The sequence below is a fragment of the Rhipicephalus sanguineus genome, chromosome 4, assembly GCF_013339695.2.
Source record: "Rhipicephalus sanguineus isolate Rsan-2018 chromosome 4, BIME_Rsan_1.4, whole genome shotgun sequence".
NCBI classification, from domain to species: Eukaryota; Metazoa; Arthropoda; class Arachnida; order Ixodida; family Ixodidae; genus Rhipicephalus; species Rhipicephalus sanguineus.
In genome coordinates this window covers 64584359-64597635 of record NC_051179.1, presented here as the reverse complement: position 1 = coordinate 64597635, position 13277 = coordinate 64584359, and the positions used below count along the sequence as shown (strand labels likewise).

General features: G+C 45.6%; 1 protein-coding gene and 3 non-coding genes across 7 annotated transcripts in view; 3 read left to right on the top strand and 1 right to left on the bottom strand.

Moving 5' to 3' along the window:
• LOC119390133 (scoloptoxin SSD14) overlaps positions 1–13277 on the top strand; it is a 134123-nt gene that overhangs the window by 86252 nt on the left and 34594 nt on the right. The window contains exon 1 of one of the 4 annotated variants that reach the window (XM_037657695.2): positions 7576–7654. The exons of 2 other annotated variants lie outside the window; for them this stretch is intronic. In XM_037657695.2, coding sequence (XP_037513623.1) covers positions 7626–7654 — 29 coding nt within the window. In that variant the 5' untranslated portion in view covers positions 7576–7625. Of the gene's footprint in view, positions 1–7575; positions 7655–12394; positions 12438–13277 lie in introns of those variants that run through there. One more of the 4 variants, XM_037657692.2, reaches the window with a different exon arrangement.
• Trnah-gug (transfer RNA histidin (anticodon GUG)) lies at positions 385–456 on the bottom strand. The gene has a single exon. It is a non-coding gene; the product is annotated as a tRNA-His (tRNA).
• Trnak-cuu (transfer RNA lysine (anticodon CUU)) lies at positions 2718–2790 on the top strand. The gene has a single exon. It is a non-coding gene; the product is annotated as a tRNA-Lys (tRNA).
• Trnak-cuu (transfer RNA lysine (anticodon CUU)) lies at positions 10051–10122 on the top strand. The gene has a single exon. It is a non-coding gene; the product is annotated as a tRNA-Lys (tRNA).

The window sequence follows — 13277 nt, the reverse complement described above, 5'->3', positions numbered from 1 at the left end:
TTCTTTTTACACTTTTTTTTGTTGTGAAGTGCACGAAGCGATCATTCTCTGGCGCCCCATAGGTTCCGGTACCATTGTTTTCTACTGGCAATCAACAGGTGTTCCATCCATCTCAGCATTCCCTTCGCCTCGAGTTATTTTAGCGAATAGAAACATTTTGGTTTTTAACGTGTCGTAACAATCAGCGTCGGCTGGGGGGTTGCAAAAGAAAGGGATAGCCAACTCCCGACCCCGCAGCCGCACTTGCCCCTGCCCAAGCCATTCAAGGTATAGTAAACGAAGCAACATCTAGAAATAGGTTATAAGTATCTTTGTTTACACTGCATTTAGAGGATGTTCTGACACGTCAACTAAAAAAAAAAAGAGAGAAAGAAAAAAAAAACTTGCCGTGACCAGGATTCGAACCTGGGTTATTGCGGCCACAACGCAAGGTACTAACCACTATACGATCACGGCTGTCCGCTGGGATGGGTGCCAGCGAGAAAAAACTATTGCGAGTCCCGGAACGGCGCAACCGGCTGGCGAGAAACTGGATCACCGTGAAGAGCGCGTAAGTTAAAGATATAAAACAGAGCAACAAAAGAAGAAAATCTTTGAAGCAAGGGAACCACTCTGTTGTTATGCGCCCGCTTCGTTTGAACGTCGCGGCTCCACTGCCTATGAGCTATTTACAGGTGATACTTGTATGACACTAAAGAAAAAACAAAACCATTTTCCTGGTACTAGCAAGTCAACGTTTAAAGGGGTCATGAAGCACCCCTTGGGCTTGTTGAAAAAACACATCCTGCGGAAAGCTGACACGGGCTATGAACTGCTCTGCCAAATACTACAGTCGTGCGCGCCGCGTAAAGGCCACAAGCGGAGCGCGAATTTGCCGTTTCCCCAGGCGCCCTCTTTTCAAACAGAGGCCGGTTCTCACTCTCGTCGGTGGGCGGGGCGTCTGTCAGTTTACGTCGCGGATCTGTCAGTTTACGTCGCAAGAGACATAGCATGCTTATTGGCCGATAGCCGACGTAAATCGAGAGCGGCGTTCGGATCAGATGCGCTTCTTGCCGCAGGGTGCCGCCACTTGCCGGCGCCGCACTCCTCAGTGCACTGTAGCCGCGCTCGCGCAAGCGAATCACAGCGGGAGAGCGATCGCGTTTCATGACGCGCACTGACGTAACTTCTTTCCCCCGTGTCATCCCTCCCTGTCTAGCTTCGAGTGCGCTTCGTCGGCACAAGAAAATAGAGAAAGCGCTGGGAGCGTGCGCCAAACCCCCGTAACTCCGCTGATTCTTGACGGATTCGAGAAATTTTTGCGGCAATCGATTCGGGAAGCAGTAAACTCCGACACTAAGGTCATTAGATCATTACTTGGAAAAGTGGTTCATGACCCATTTAACAATACCGCCGTGAACCCCTCTCTTGCCCCGAGAAGACGGTTGGCAAGCTAAAAATGGAGTAGGAATAAAAAATTCAGGAGCCTTTACCGTATCGGGGACATGGGGGCAAGCGAAGCTTGACGTGGGCGTTCTGCTTTTCTTTACAGTATAACAGATAGGTGGGCATGTTGGCTTGGGTTCGTAATGATGGAAAAACGAGAAAAAGACAGGACATGCGCTTTTCTTTCTTGCATGCTTCAAGGCCACAGCCAACCCCCCCCCCCCCCTTTTTTTTCCCCGTTACCAATAACGCCACGCCTTGCCCCCATCACAGGAGGCAGAAAAGAGCGTCTCTTTTCTTATTTTCCGGACCACTATATGTAATAGGAAATGCAACATGAGCATCTAGGCGTAGTGGGAATGCAAGAATATATCTAATACACATACAACGTATTATGCCTTAAGGGCAAGTCTATGTCGCAATAAAAAAAATACAATAATAGAAAACGTACAAACACTCTCACAGACTCATTAAAAATGCAAGTTGCGCGAGCCGGTGCGATTAAAAAAATATCTGGGGATAAGGGAAGCGGCATGGAAGCAGACGAAGCGGTCTGAGCCTTAGTTTGAGACACGTGCTAGATGGCGCCGCAACAAACGCAAACGAGTTTCACCACGGCTTGGTAGCACGAGTTAGCGTGCTCCTGAAGCTGTGACTGATGTGCAAAGTAATAAGTACCATACCTAGACCGTGACAAGGATCGGCCTGAAATCGCCCTTGAATCTTCTTTCACCGCGCAATTCTGAGTTGAAAGCATTCATTCATTCATTCATTCATTCATTCATTCATTCATTCATTCATTCATTCATTCATTCATTCATTCATTCGTTCGTTCGTTCGTTCGTTCGTTCGTTCGTTCGTTCGTTCGTTCGTTTAAACTAGCGTAAGTGAAAGCGGTTTGTATTGAAGTATTTAGACGTGGTATTGCTGCTGTCGTAATGCCCCATAGCACACAAACACAGTGGCAACGCCCCGAAGCCACTGTGTTTGGATGGGTCTCTGTACCTGTCTCTGTATGTTTGTGTGGCTGGCAAGATGCCGAATCGCAGCCGCTATGGCTGACGCTGAGCTACGCGTATCAGAATGTATCGGGTAGGTAGAAAAAGCAAGAAAGAAGGGAGAAAAGGGGCGGGCGGGGGGGGGGGGGGGGGTAGGGCAGAGAAAGAGAGAGAGAAGGAAGGGAGGAGGAATGCGATGAATGACAAAGGAGACGGCCATGAATGAATGCCCCCAGTAACTGTCAGCGAGTTTTGCACAAGGCTTGGTCTATAGATAACACAGCCGCTCGCATCGCCCGGCTAGCTCAGTCGGTAGAGCATGAGACTCTTAATCTCAGGGTCGTGGGTTCGAGCCCCACGTTGGGCGTGTCGTTTTTTTTTCTTTAGAGCAACCTTATCTTTTCTTTATTATCTTAGAGTACACGGAGCGCACCATCTTTGGTGCAGCATCAGTTCCGTCGCCCTTGTTCTCTTCTGGCAACGTACAAGTGTCCCGTCCACCTCGGTATTCGTCGCCTCGCGTAATTTCAGCCATAATTTGGGGTTTAACGCGCCGAAACCGCGGTACGATTATGGGTCACGCCGTAATGGCAGATTCCGGATCAATTTTGACTGTCTACGATTTTGCTAACGTGCGCCTAAATCTAAGCAGAAAAGTATTATTTTTTTGCTATTCTGCCCAATCGAAATGCGGGTGCTGTGGCCGGTAATTGAATCGGCCGTTCTCGTACCGGTAGCAGCTAAGTCAGCAGCCAAAATTTGCGGTGTCTGTCCATGCCATATACTGCGGATAACCTAACTATTACTGATTGCAAAGAGCGTACCTTTAATGTCGCAATAGCGCAGTCAGTTGTCAAGCACTCACATATCAAAATGCATTATGATCCTTGGTAAGGGTGAAAACAACTTGCTTTTCACTGTTTCCAAGGTTCTTATAAGAAGCAAGTGCTATCATAAAAGACGCACATGTACAACTTCATAGATTTCAGGTTTACAAGCCCAACGCTGGCTCGTCACGTTTGGTTAGAATAATGAAGGTTGCGAGCAGCAACATGAAAAAAGAGCGAGTCCGGAGCCACGACTTCTTATTCGGAACTAAAATTTTCTGAAAGAAACACATTTAAAAGACCAATCGTTTATCGGCAAAAATGTATTACGTTTTCTTCTAAGAGAGCGTGAGACATAAGACGGCAAGTTTCAGTGAATTTTATCGATCCAATGCGGACAAAATATGTTTACGAAACAATTCGAATTCTGTGGCGTGACGCTAAAAATCAGAGGCCGAGTTGGAGCGAAATTCAGCAATGAAGCATTGACTTAAATGTTTTTTTTTTGTAATAGATGAGCTTATGATAGTGAAACTAAAGACAATGTAGTCGTAGAACACTTTATCAGTCTAAACTCGCTTTGCGTTTCACGCCACTCTCGCGTTAGTAGAGAGAGTGAAAACATTTGAAAACGAGAGAAACCGCAGGGTCGCTCGGAAGCTTTCGCTTGAATGATTCAAGGGGTCTAAAGTGGAGACAGGGAGTTGAACTGAAATTGGAGCCAACGTTGGCTCCAGCGACATTCTATGTTCGAGAATTTCTCATCGCTTCAAGGATCCGTCTTCCCGTCAAGGAGTGTAGCGTCTCGAAACCACTCTGGGTCATTCTACGCCGAACGACCTAGCCATTTCGGTGACCATCTCAAATATATTCGAAAGAAAAAAAAAACGTGGTGATTTCTTGCATTGAAAACAGTGAATTGCTAGGATATTTCGGAGAGAAAAACATATCTGGTCACGTGGGAGCCCTCCGAATTTCGCAGAATGTCGTGCGAGTGTTGTTCGTCAGAAAAATTATTCTGAAAGTGTCGATTCGTGTTTCAATACAAAATTTGGTTTAGATACTAAGCAAAGGCGTTTGTGTAAAATGTTCGAAGCTTAATAATATTACTGCAATTTCCCTGCCTTATATGCCTCCAAGTATTTTGTCAAAATGTTCAATAAAGCACTCCTCTGGACTAACTGGTACAAGTTGAACATAGTTTGCCGAGTTTTGCGCGTGTTGGGGAAAGGCAACGAGGAACTTCAAAAGTTATTTTCTTGCTTAAAACAAAAATGGTAATAGTAATACTACTTTCCACATAAAAAGAAGTATTTATTGCCTTTCGACTGAGGTATGAAGTTCATTTTTAATTGCAGCCCCATGTGGTGTAAAATGCGTCTCAATGTAGACCAAAATGATAATTTTCTGAAATTTGTGATTTTTTTTTCAAAACATTTAGAAATATGAGTGGTTTGAAAATATTTTTTAGCGCAAAATGTAGCTTCTGTAGAGTAAGCATTCATTGTCCGGACATGCATGCATAACGCAATATTACAAAGGAAAAAATGCAAACATCGAACATTCTTGCGAAATTTCTGGAGGCGCGTATGGCAGAAGAATTACAGTAATATTACTGAGCTTCGAACACCTTAGACAAACGCCTTTACTTATTATCTAGGCCAAATTTGGTAATGAAACAAGGAACGGCACTCTAAGAATATTGACGCTGTGCAATTTGCCCAGTACGCCGAAGAAGCTCGCCAATTAGCGCGCCTGCACATTACGCAGCAGCAGAGTGCAGATGCACGCCGCTACAACGCTCGCCATCGACAAGTTGACTACCATCCGGGCGATCAAGTTTGGGTGTGGACTCCAGTTCGCCGCCAAGGGTTGTCAGGAAAGCTACTCAGTCGCTACTTTAGACCCTACAAAGTGTTGCGACGCGTTAGTGACGTGAACTATACGAGGTTGTCCCCGATGGGACCTCGTCGCTGCGGCGTCGAAAGTATGCCTCCGAGATAGTGCACGTTGTGCAACTCGAGCAGTATTTTACGTGGTAGTGCGACTGCGTCTCCACCTTATTGCTGCGTTTGGGTGCGCGTGTGCGTACTTTCGGTTGGTTGGCTATTCTCTGTCTTTACATATCCACCTGTAGAGCATCGAGACGATACCTATTTTTTTTTTCAGAGGGGAAATAATGCCACCTGTTCCCCAGGTACGGCGAGCGCGAGCCCGCAATCTGCAAGAATGGAAGAAGATGTTTCAGGATAGCGCACGCTCTCGCTCGGGGCGTTTTGTTGTTGTTGTTGTTTTGGGCAGCCATCTTGCCAGTTATGTGTGCGTCTCTCCGCCGGTGCGGTATCTTCTAGAAGACCTCTTTGTAGCACGTGACAATATATTTTCCGATAAACATCACTCGGATGATATTCTGCGAAATTCAAAGTGTTCCCACGTGACCAAAAACTTTTTTTCTCTCCGAAATATTCTAGCAATTCACTGTTTTTAATCAGCACGATTTTTTAAAAGTACATTTCAGATGGTCGCCAAAATGGCTGGGACGTTCAGCGTAGAATGACCCCTCTGCGACATTGGGAGGCGCAGTGGCGGATGAGTCTGGTTTATTATGAGGAAAAAGCGCGTTTTCTAAAATGTGAACCTAAGCCTGGGTACGCGATCGCTGCCTGAGCTTGCTCTCATTAAAATCCGGCTTTTGTCGCGTGCGAACGAACCCGCCGCCCCCAGCTCAGCAAAATAACATAGGAACATACTACTTTTTACAAGGCTAGATTGTCTAACACAGCTCTGGAATTATTGGTGTAAATGAGTACGGATGCATCGCAAGGAGACGGTGCGAGTTCCTTATCAGCAAGTCTATAACCACTCAGCTACCGCGGCGGGTGACGGACAAGCTGTATCAATGAGCTGCAGTCTAAATACTTGAGTATGAAGCAAGCGGATAATGAAGCCAAGAAATAAAGTTGGCTTCGTAAGGTCGTGTCTGACAAGACAGTCCCCTGGTTACGTTCATCGTTTCTCTTTCAATATGAATACACACAAACCTAGATGTCATTGTTATTGGTGACTATAGAGTTTACATATTTATGGCGTTTTGCAAAAGAGCTTCAAGTGTCGTGTATACTACAATGTGACTCAGCCGCAAAATGAGAGATTAAAAAGAGAAAGAAAGGTCACAATTTTATAAAACGAACCTGTTATTGGTGCCGCCATTTTTATTGCGATAGCAATTATACGGACACTTTCGGCGGGTTTTCGTCGTTGCCGTTCGCCGTGATCTTCCGTATAATGTCCAAATGGATAACATCGCCTCGCGCATCGTATAATAATAATTCTTGGGGTTTAACGTCCCAAAACCAGGATATGAGTATGAGGGACGCCGTAGCGGAGTGCTCCGGAAGTTTCGACCGCCCAGGGTTCTTTAACGTGCAGATAAGTGCACGTAAGTAGACGGGCCTCAAGCACTTTCGCCTCCATCGTCGAACTAAGGATGCTCCGTGTGCCAATAGAAAATTGATATGCCAGTGAATAACAAGACCCATTTCCGGGCCATCGCTGTCCGTAAACTTTTGTGGCTGACTGTATACGTGCTGTATACCCTCACCGCTTACTTCACGCTGAGACGACAGACAGCACGAAAACCGTATCGCTTAAACCGTATTTGCTTAAACCAGCGTTTTTTGTATAGTTACGAGAGGTCGGACACAATAGAGTTAGCTGCTAGCCTTTCTTCGCATAACATTCCAATTCGTTACTGTCGCATTCATTGCTTCGCCCTTGCGGGGAAACTGAGTTTTTTTTTTCCATCTTGTCTATCTTTTCTTTCATCATTCGTCCCCCTGCTTGACACGCCTCTGCGGAGCCAGCTTTTCTTTTTCGTCTTCATTTTTCTTTTTCGTTACACTCATGATCCCATCCATTTATTTGTTTGTACAATAATTTGCGGCACGGATAACTCAACTCTTTGCTCGCCGCCCCCACTTAACGGGTCACTAAAAACCGTGGCAATGCACGACCATGAATCATGTTTTGTTTTGTCAACGGCGTCACAGTATAACATCGGCGCAGCTGCTGTGCATATACAGTGCAAGCTGCGAAGTGGTGTCCGTGCGCGGTTTATTTCTTCCAACAATTCTGCCGTTTGTGCAACAGAGAACGCCCTCGATCAGGAAACGACGCAGCACATGCGGCGTGTTGCGTCTTTGACTATTATTATTTCTTTTCGCCTCTCCGAACAACCGATAAAAGCTCAACAATGCGAAATGACCGTCGGCCGGCCGCTTTTTATTGTTCAGTGATGAGACAACGGGCATCCCAACGGCGCAGAGCGAACGAAATATTCTGCGACACTGCGGGGCATACCGGAAAGAACGAACAGATGGGACATTACGCCGCTTCGACTCTTGAGTATTCGCTCTTTACCTATTATAGCAATTTGGGGCAACGTAAATTGTGCACACCGTTAAGATGGAAGACCGGTTGTGGAGGGTTCCGCTTTAACATTGACCAAAGTGTAACGTTCTTTTAAGCGCTGTAGATAAGCGTTTCCAGGATTCAGTCACCATCGGAACGGGTCGGTCGGGGCCAGGGATCGCATCCACGTCATAGTGCCAGTCCATAATTGAGCAACTACGGCAGCTGATCATTTCATCGATCAGCAATCTGTATAGAGTAAGCAATGGAGAACAGGCGTGCCGTGAACACGCTCTATGAGTTAAAAGAAACTCTTGGCCCCCTTGGCATAGAAGTGTGCACAGAAGGGGCAGGCCCCCTCCCCCCCTCTTCTCCTCCTAATCGTTTAAAGGGGGCGCCAAGTCTGTCCTATACCTTTCGTCAGTAGGACCTGATCCGTCACTGGTTAAAGCGCAGGGCTACGCAGCTCTTTGATGATAATGGTTGCCGTGTACCCATGATTTTGCATATTAAGAACTGTTTTCTTCCCGCCTTTAACCCGTGGTAACACCGCGGTATCACTAATAATCAGCCGTGATCTAGCGAATAATTTGGCGGAAATTAAGAAAAAAAAAAAAGCTTCGTTTTGCAAGCCGCTATATATAGACCTTTTCCCAGCAGAAAAAAAAAAAAAAAAACCGCCATGCTGGGCTGCCGCACACGAGTACAAAGGCTGACGTCAGAGCCTCAGCTGTGCATTATTGGGGGGTCACGCATATTTAGCACAGCCCAGAAAGGATTATGGCGGCGCCCAAGGAGCAAGTGTGTGAAAAGGTCTATGCAACGACCTCGATGCCACCATGTTGCTCTGGCCAGAAGGCGCCTTTTTAAGACGGAGGAATGAAAACGAGAAAGTTTCAAGTAGAGAAGAGAGAAAGTTTGAAGCCTCCGTCTTCAAGTTAGAAGACTAGGAGTGAAACTCGGAATGAATTTTTGATCACATGCAAATTTCCATCACGTTCACATACACATAAGTGCGCGAGTGTTTTTCCACTTCGCACACATCGAGAGCCGGCCGCCGTTGCGGAGAATCGAACTCGCATCCTCAGGCTGAGATGCGGTAGCCACAGCCGCTAAGTCACCAGGGCAGGTGTGAAGTGGTTGCGCTACGCGTATAAGCAAGTATTTGACGCAATATCAAGCAGTCCAAGCAGCCACCTTGTTGCGGATAACTAAAAGTTATGATAGGGTCGAGATTGAAGGCACGGAACTCCCAGCCCGCGGTGAACTCTTAATTCGGCTCAAGGACGCCTCGAACAACGACAAAAAAAAAAAAAAATCCCACACGGTCCCGTTGTGCATTTGCCTAACACGAGTGGAAGGCAACAGCCATCTTCTTCTTTTACTTCTCGGTCGATTGCATTGCCACCCTCCTCCCTCCCCTACGGAATCTATCTGCACCAAACGTGGTTTTGCAGCGCCTCCGGGATCGGCCCACCTTTGACCAAGCGAAGATGTCATGGGGTGACGGCATCAAGTGCCGTCACATCACAAGACGTCATAGTGACGTCACGATGACGCCACAAATTGTGGACCTGTGACATCACGATGACGTAATATGGTGACGTTATCACCTGATGATTTTTCGCACCACTAGTGTTGACGCCGACGCCGCCGACGGTCACTTTTCGCGTTTGATGAGGCATCTAAGGATTTGGCCTTAAAGGGTTAAATGGACACTAAAGTGAAACAGTGAATAGGTTTAGATTGATAAATCGTACTCTGAGAACTCTAATGTCGTTAATTTCACCATCACAGGTTTATTATTACAGGATAAAATCAAGGTTAAAGTCTCGTTTTTAAATTTCGCGCCGGAATCTCCACGCGTGATGTCACGAATTTCAAAGTGCATTTTTCGTATTTTGGCGACGTTGGCTCAAAGAAATTTTGGTATGTTAAGTCTATGGCCCCCTTAGTGGATTATGTACTTCATTATTACTCATTAGAAACTACGTAGGACCTAGTAGACGCCGTCAAAATCTATGACGTCACTGGCGTTTGCTGCGGGGATCTCAATGTGGCGTCGCCACCCGCATTTTCTTTTCGCGCGTTTCCTCGCTTACCAAGCGTCTGCTCGCGGCAGGCGTGGGGATTTTGGAATGCGGAAAGAGTAATTTACTAACACGAGAAAAATCGTTTTTTATGTTTCTCTTTAGTGTTCTGTTATGTAAGAAAGAAATTACAGAAAATGGGAAAGTGGATAGAGCTACTGCCGAGATGACACTCGGGAAGCCATCACGATCAGTGATAACACTATGCGACATTCAAAGACGCACGATCGGTCAACCAGGCAATAATAAAAAAAAGAAATAGCAACAATAAGTGCGTTAATTATCGCACCCGTCGCCATCGCCCGGCTAGCTCAGTCGGTAGAGCATGAGACTCTTAATCTCAGGGTCGTGGGTTCGAGCCCACGTTGGGCGTTACATTTTGAATTAGTTCTTTTCTGTTCGTCTTTTCCTTTTTATTTTTTACCGTTCTTTTCTTTTTTGCTGACGGCGCAGCTTGTAATACCTTCATTTTGAGCAACAAATATTTTTTGCCCCTTGTTTATACACCACATTCAGGCGACACGTTTGTGTTGCGAACTATTTTTGATTTTGCTTAATAGTACATTAAAGTTAATGCAGTTGAGGCAGACTGCCAATTTATCAGCGACGTCACCCTACGAAAGCTTCTTTTCTTTTCACTTTTTTTTTCGGGGCAGAAAAGCAGCAGTTTGGATGATTACATGTTGTGGCGACTCACAGTTTTTCTGTTACTGTGTTCCAAATGTCCTGCTGTCCTTGTCACTGTTAAAAATTCATGTGCTGAACACTTTAAATTGCTTATTTGCTGACCAAAGTGCTCCACTTTGGTATGCCGTTCCCGAAAATGAAAACAACAACAACAACAACAACAACAACAAGGAAACGTTTCTTGCATGCCTTGCTGCTAATAATGTGCAAGCGCATAAGCGCTGTAGTACCGTGTTGGTACACGCCATCATATGTTGTCTAAACGCGAACCAAATAGTTATAAACACTGCGTTCGTAAAAACGCCTTCACAAGAGCGCGTTTTTGCCAAGGAAGCTAACATGAACAAGATATTGCATGTGTGTCCAGTGTTCTTGTTCTCGATGTGTGTCTACTATGTGTTTGCATAAACCAATTAAGGATTTTCTATGCTTGTGTGTTTGTGCGCAAGTGTTCTTATAAAACAAACAAACGTAACGTCATTACACTCTAAGAGAAAAAAGAAGAGTATATCTTACTCTTTTCAGTGAGCCTTGACTCGCCACGTATATGACTCTCTTTAAAGAGACATGTTAACTCCTTTTTGGGTCGCACGACTCTCCGAAGGGAGTATTATAATTTCAAGAGAGTTTGCGTTCACCCTTAGAGAGAGAGTCATAAAAAACGTGGCAACTCCGGAGCCACAAAAAGAGTCAAATGACTCTTTTTTTTTCTTCACGTGTAGGGAAAGAAATGTACGTTAAGTAATGTCTAGATATTTAAACGCACAAAAATTTTCTGGACGTGTCGTCGCAAGGCACACCTGGAAACAAGGATAATAGTTGTTTCACAATCAATCTCATTATTATGCTACTGGCGCACAGTACAGCTAGGTGTTTCCTTTTAGCTGGAGTTCCGTATGTGCCGCTCGCGATAAGTATGCAAAGGAGGGAGAGATAAGCTGTGAAAACAGGTTATCATTCCGGAAAGTTTTTTCCATAAAAAGTGTGGGCCCCTCTTCCAGGTAAACGTCGTTCACGAACGAGATACCTTGTCCAAACGGTAGATAACGCAGCTATCTGTAACGCCTTCGACTTTGAAGCAAGCGAACGAGTAGCACACTAATATATTTACACCTTTGAAGAAACATATAAACGATGGTAGAGAACAGGAAAGATAGACATTTTTGAAACATTGATAGGTTAATTTAACGTATGAACCAGTTTTCGATACAACACAAATAGGTCCCTCACACGTATACGAATACGATTTCTTCTTGCACACAGTATAGAAGTATTCGATGACGCTTCTCATGAGTACAACGTTGCAAGTTAGGAGGGCACATACGGACTGGTTGCCTTGAGGTGGTGCAGGCATGCTTGACTGCAGAAAACGTCGCGAGAAAATAGCACCCAACAACTGTTACGTAACGAAACGAACGTACTCCACAAGGGATAACAGTAGACGTCAGGCCAGCCTGATAACAGTAGACGTCCTGATTCGGGTGCATTAGATGCGTGATAAAAGATGTGAAATACACACATGCGCAGACGCACAACAACCAACGCGAACTATATATATAATATACAAGCTAAAGCGAGCGATAACAAATGAAGGAAGAGTGAATTAAGATGATCGTCAACTGTGACATAACAAATATTATTTGTTGTTGTCAGTTGGTAGCAATATTCTGCATTCTACGACACACACAGAGCAAGGCTCTCGTTACGAAGCAAAGGAGGGCGCGCGCAAAGAAAAAAAAAATAAGTGCACACTCGCGCTCGCTGTTAACGGCAGCGACCTTTATCGAAACAGCGGCGTGTCCTTTTCCGCTCCTCGTCTTTTTGTCGAGCAGCTCCAGCTGCCAATGTGGCACGGGCTGCAGCCAAGGTTCGAAGCCGCGGTGTAGGACACGTGACAGGACGAAGGCGCGACAGACGCCAGGCCAGTTAGCGTCGCTGTACCGTCGGTGTGGAGCAGTTCTATTGACGACGGTGGTCGTGTTAGCGGCAGCCGAGTTGTAGTAAGTAGAGTCTCTACATAGTCCTGCCTTTTTCGCTCGTGGCCAAAGCTTTGCTCGTGCTTTGAAACAGCTTGGCAGCTTCTCCTGTGCTATGCAACAATAGATTTAATTTTCGCTGTGCCTGCTTTGTCTGTTGGCTGCGCTCGCGGAAACAGACAGCAAGGGAATGCCTACACCTGCCTCGAGCTCCATCCCTGTATAGACATTCCTAGAGTTCTGCTTGTGATAGGGTCACCCATATTTCACTGACATAACGTGAACGCGTAGACTCTGTGGAACTGACCTCGCGTTGGTATGGATTCGTTGTTTCGAAACGCCGCCAAGAAATATCGATTGTGTTCTTGTATTATTCAAAGTTCTCGTTCTCTTCTGTGACGCCGTTTCATAGTAGTGTAGACTCAGGTCACCCGAAATTAACTCACACTTACTGAGGATAAAAGCCACTTGAAGGTCAGTGGGGGTGGGAGTACCGTATTTACTCGATTGTAACGCGAAGAGGGACTTTTCATTGCATACAGGACAAAAAAAAATTTCGTATTCGATTGTAACGCGAGGGTCGACTTGAGGTAGCAAAAATATGTAAAACAAACTCGCGTTACATTCGAGTAAATACGGTATCTGGCTTGCGAGCGAGGATCAAGAGAGCAAAATTGCTCTGCACGACCAAGCCCAACGACCAGTGGAGCCTCGGTTTAGGGGACCCATTAGTTTCTGACCTACAAAGTAAAATTAGACAGTTATAGTTTAGCGGGCTTAGCGGAATAGCGGGATCGAAATGCGCATGCGCAGTAACCTAAACGACCCGTAGCGTTTACCGTACGCACGCTATTTTTCATATTT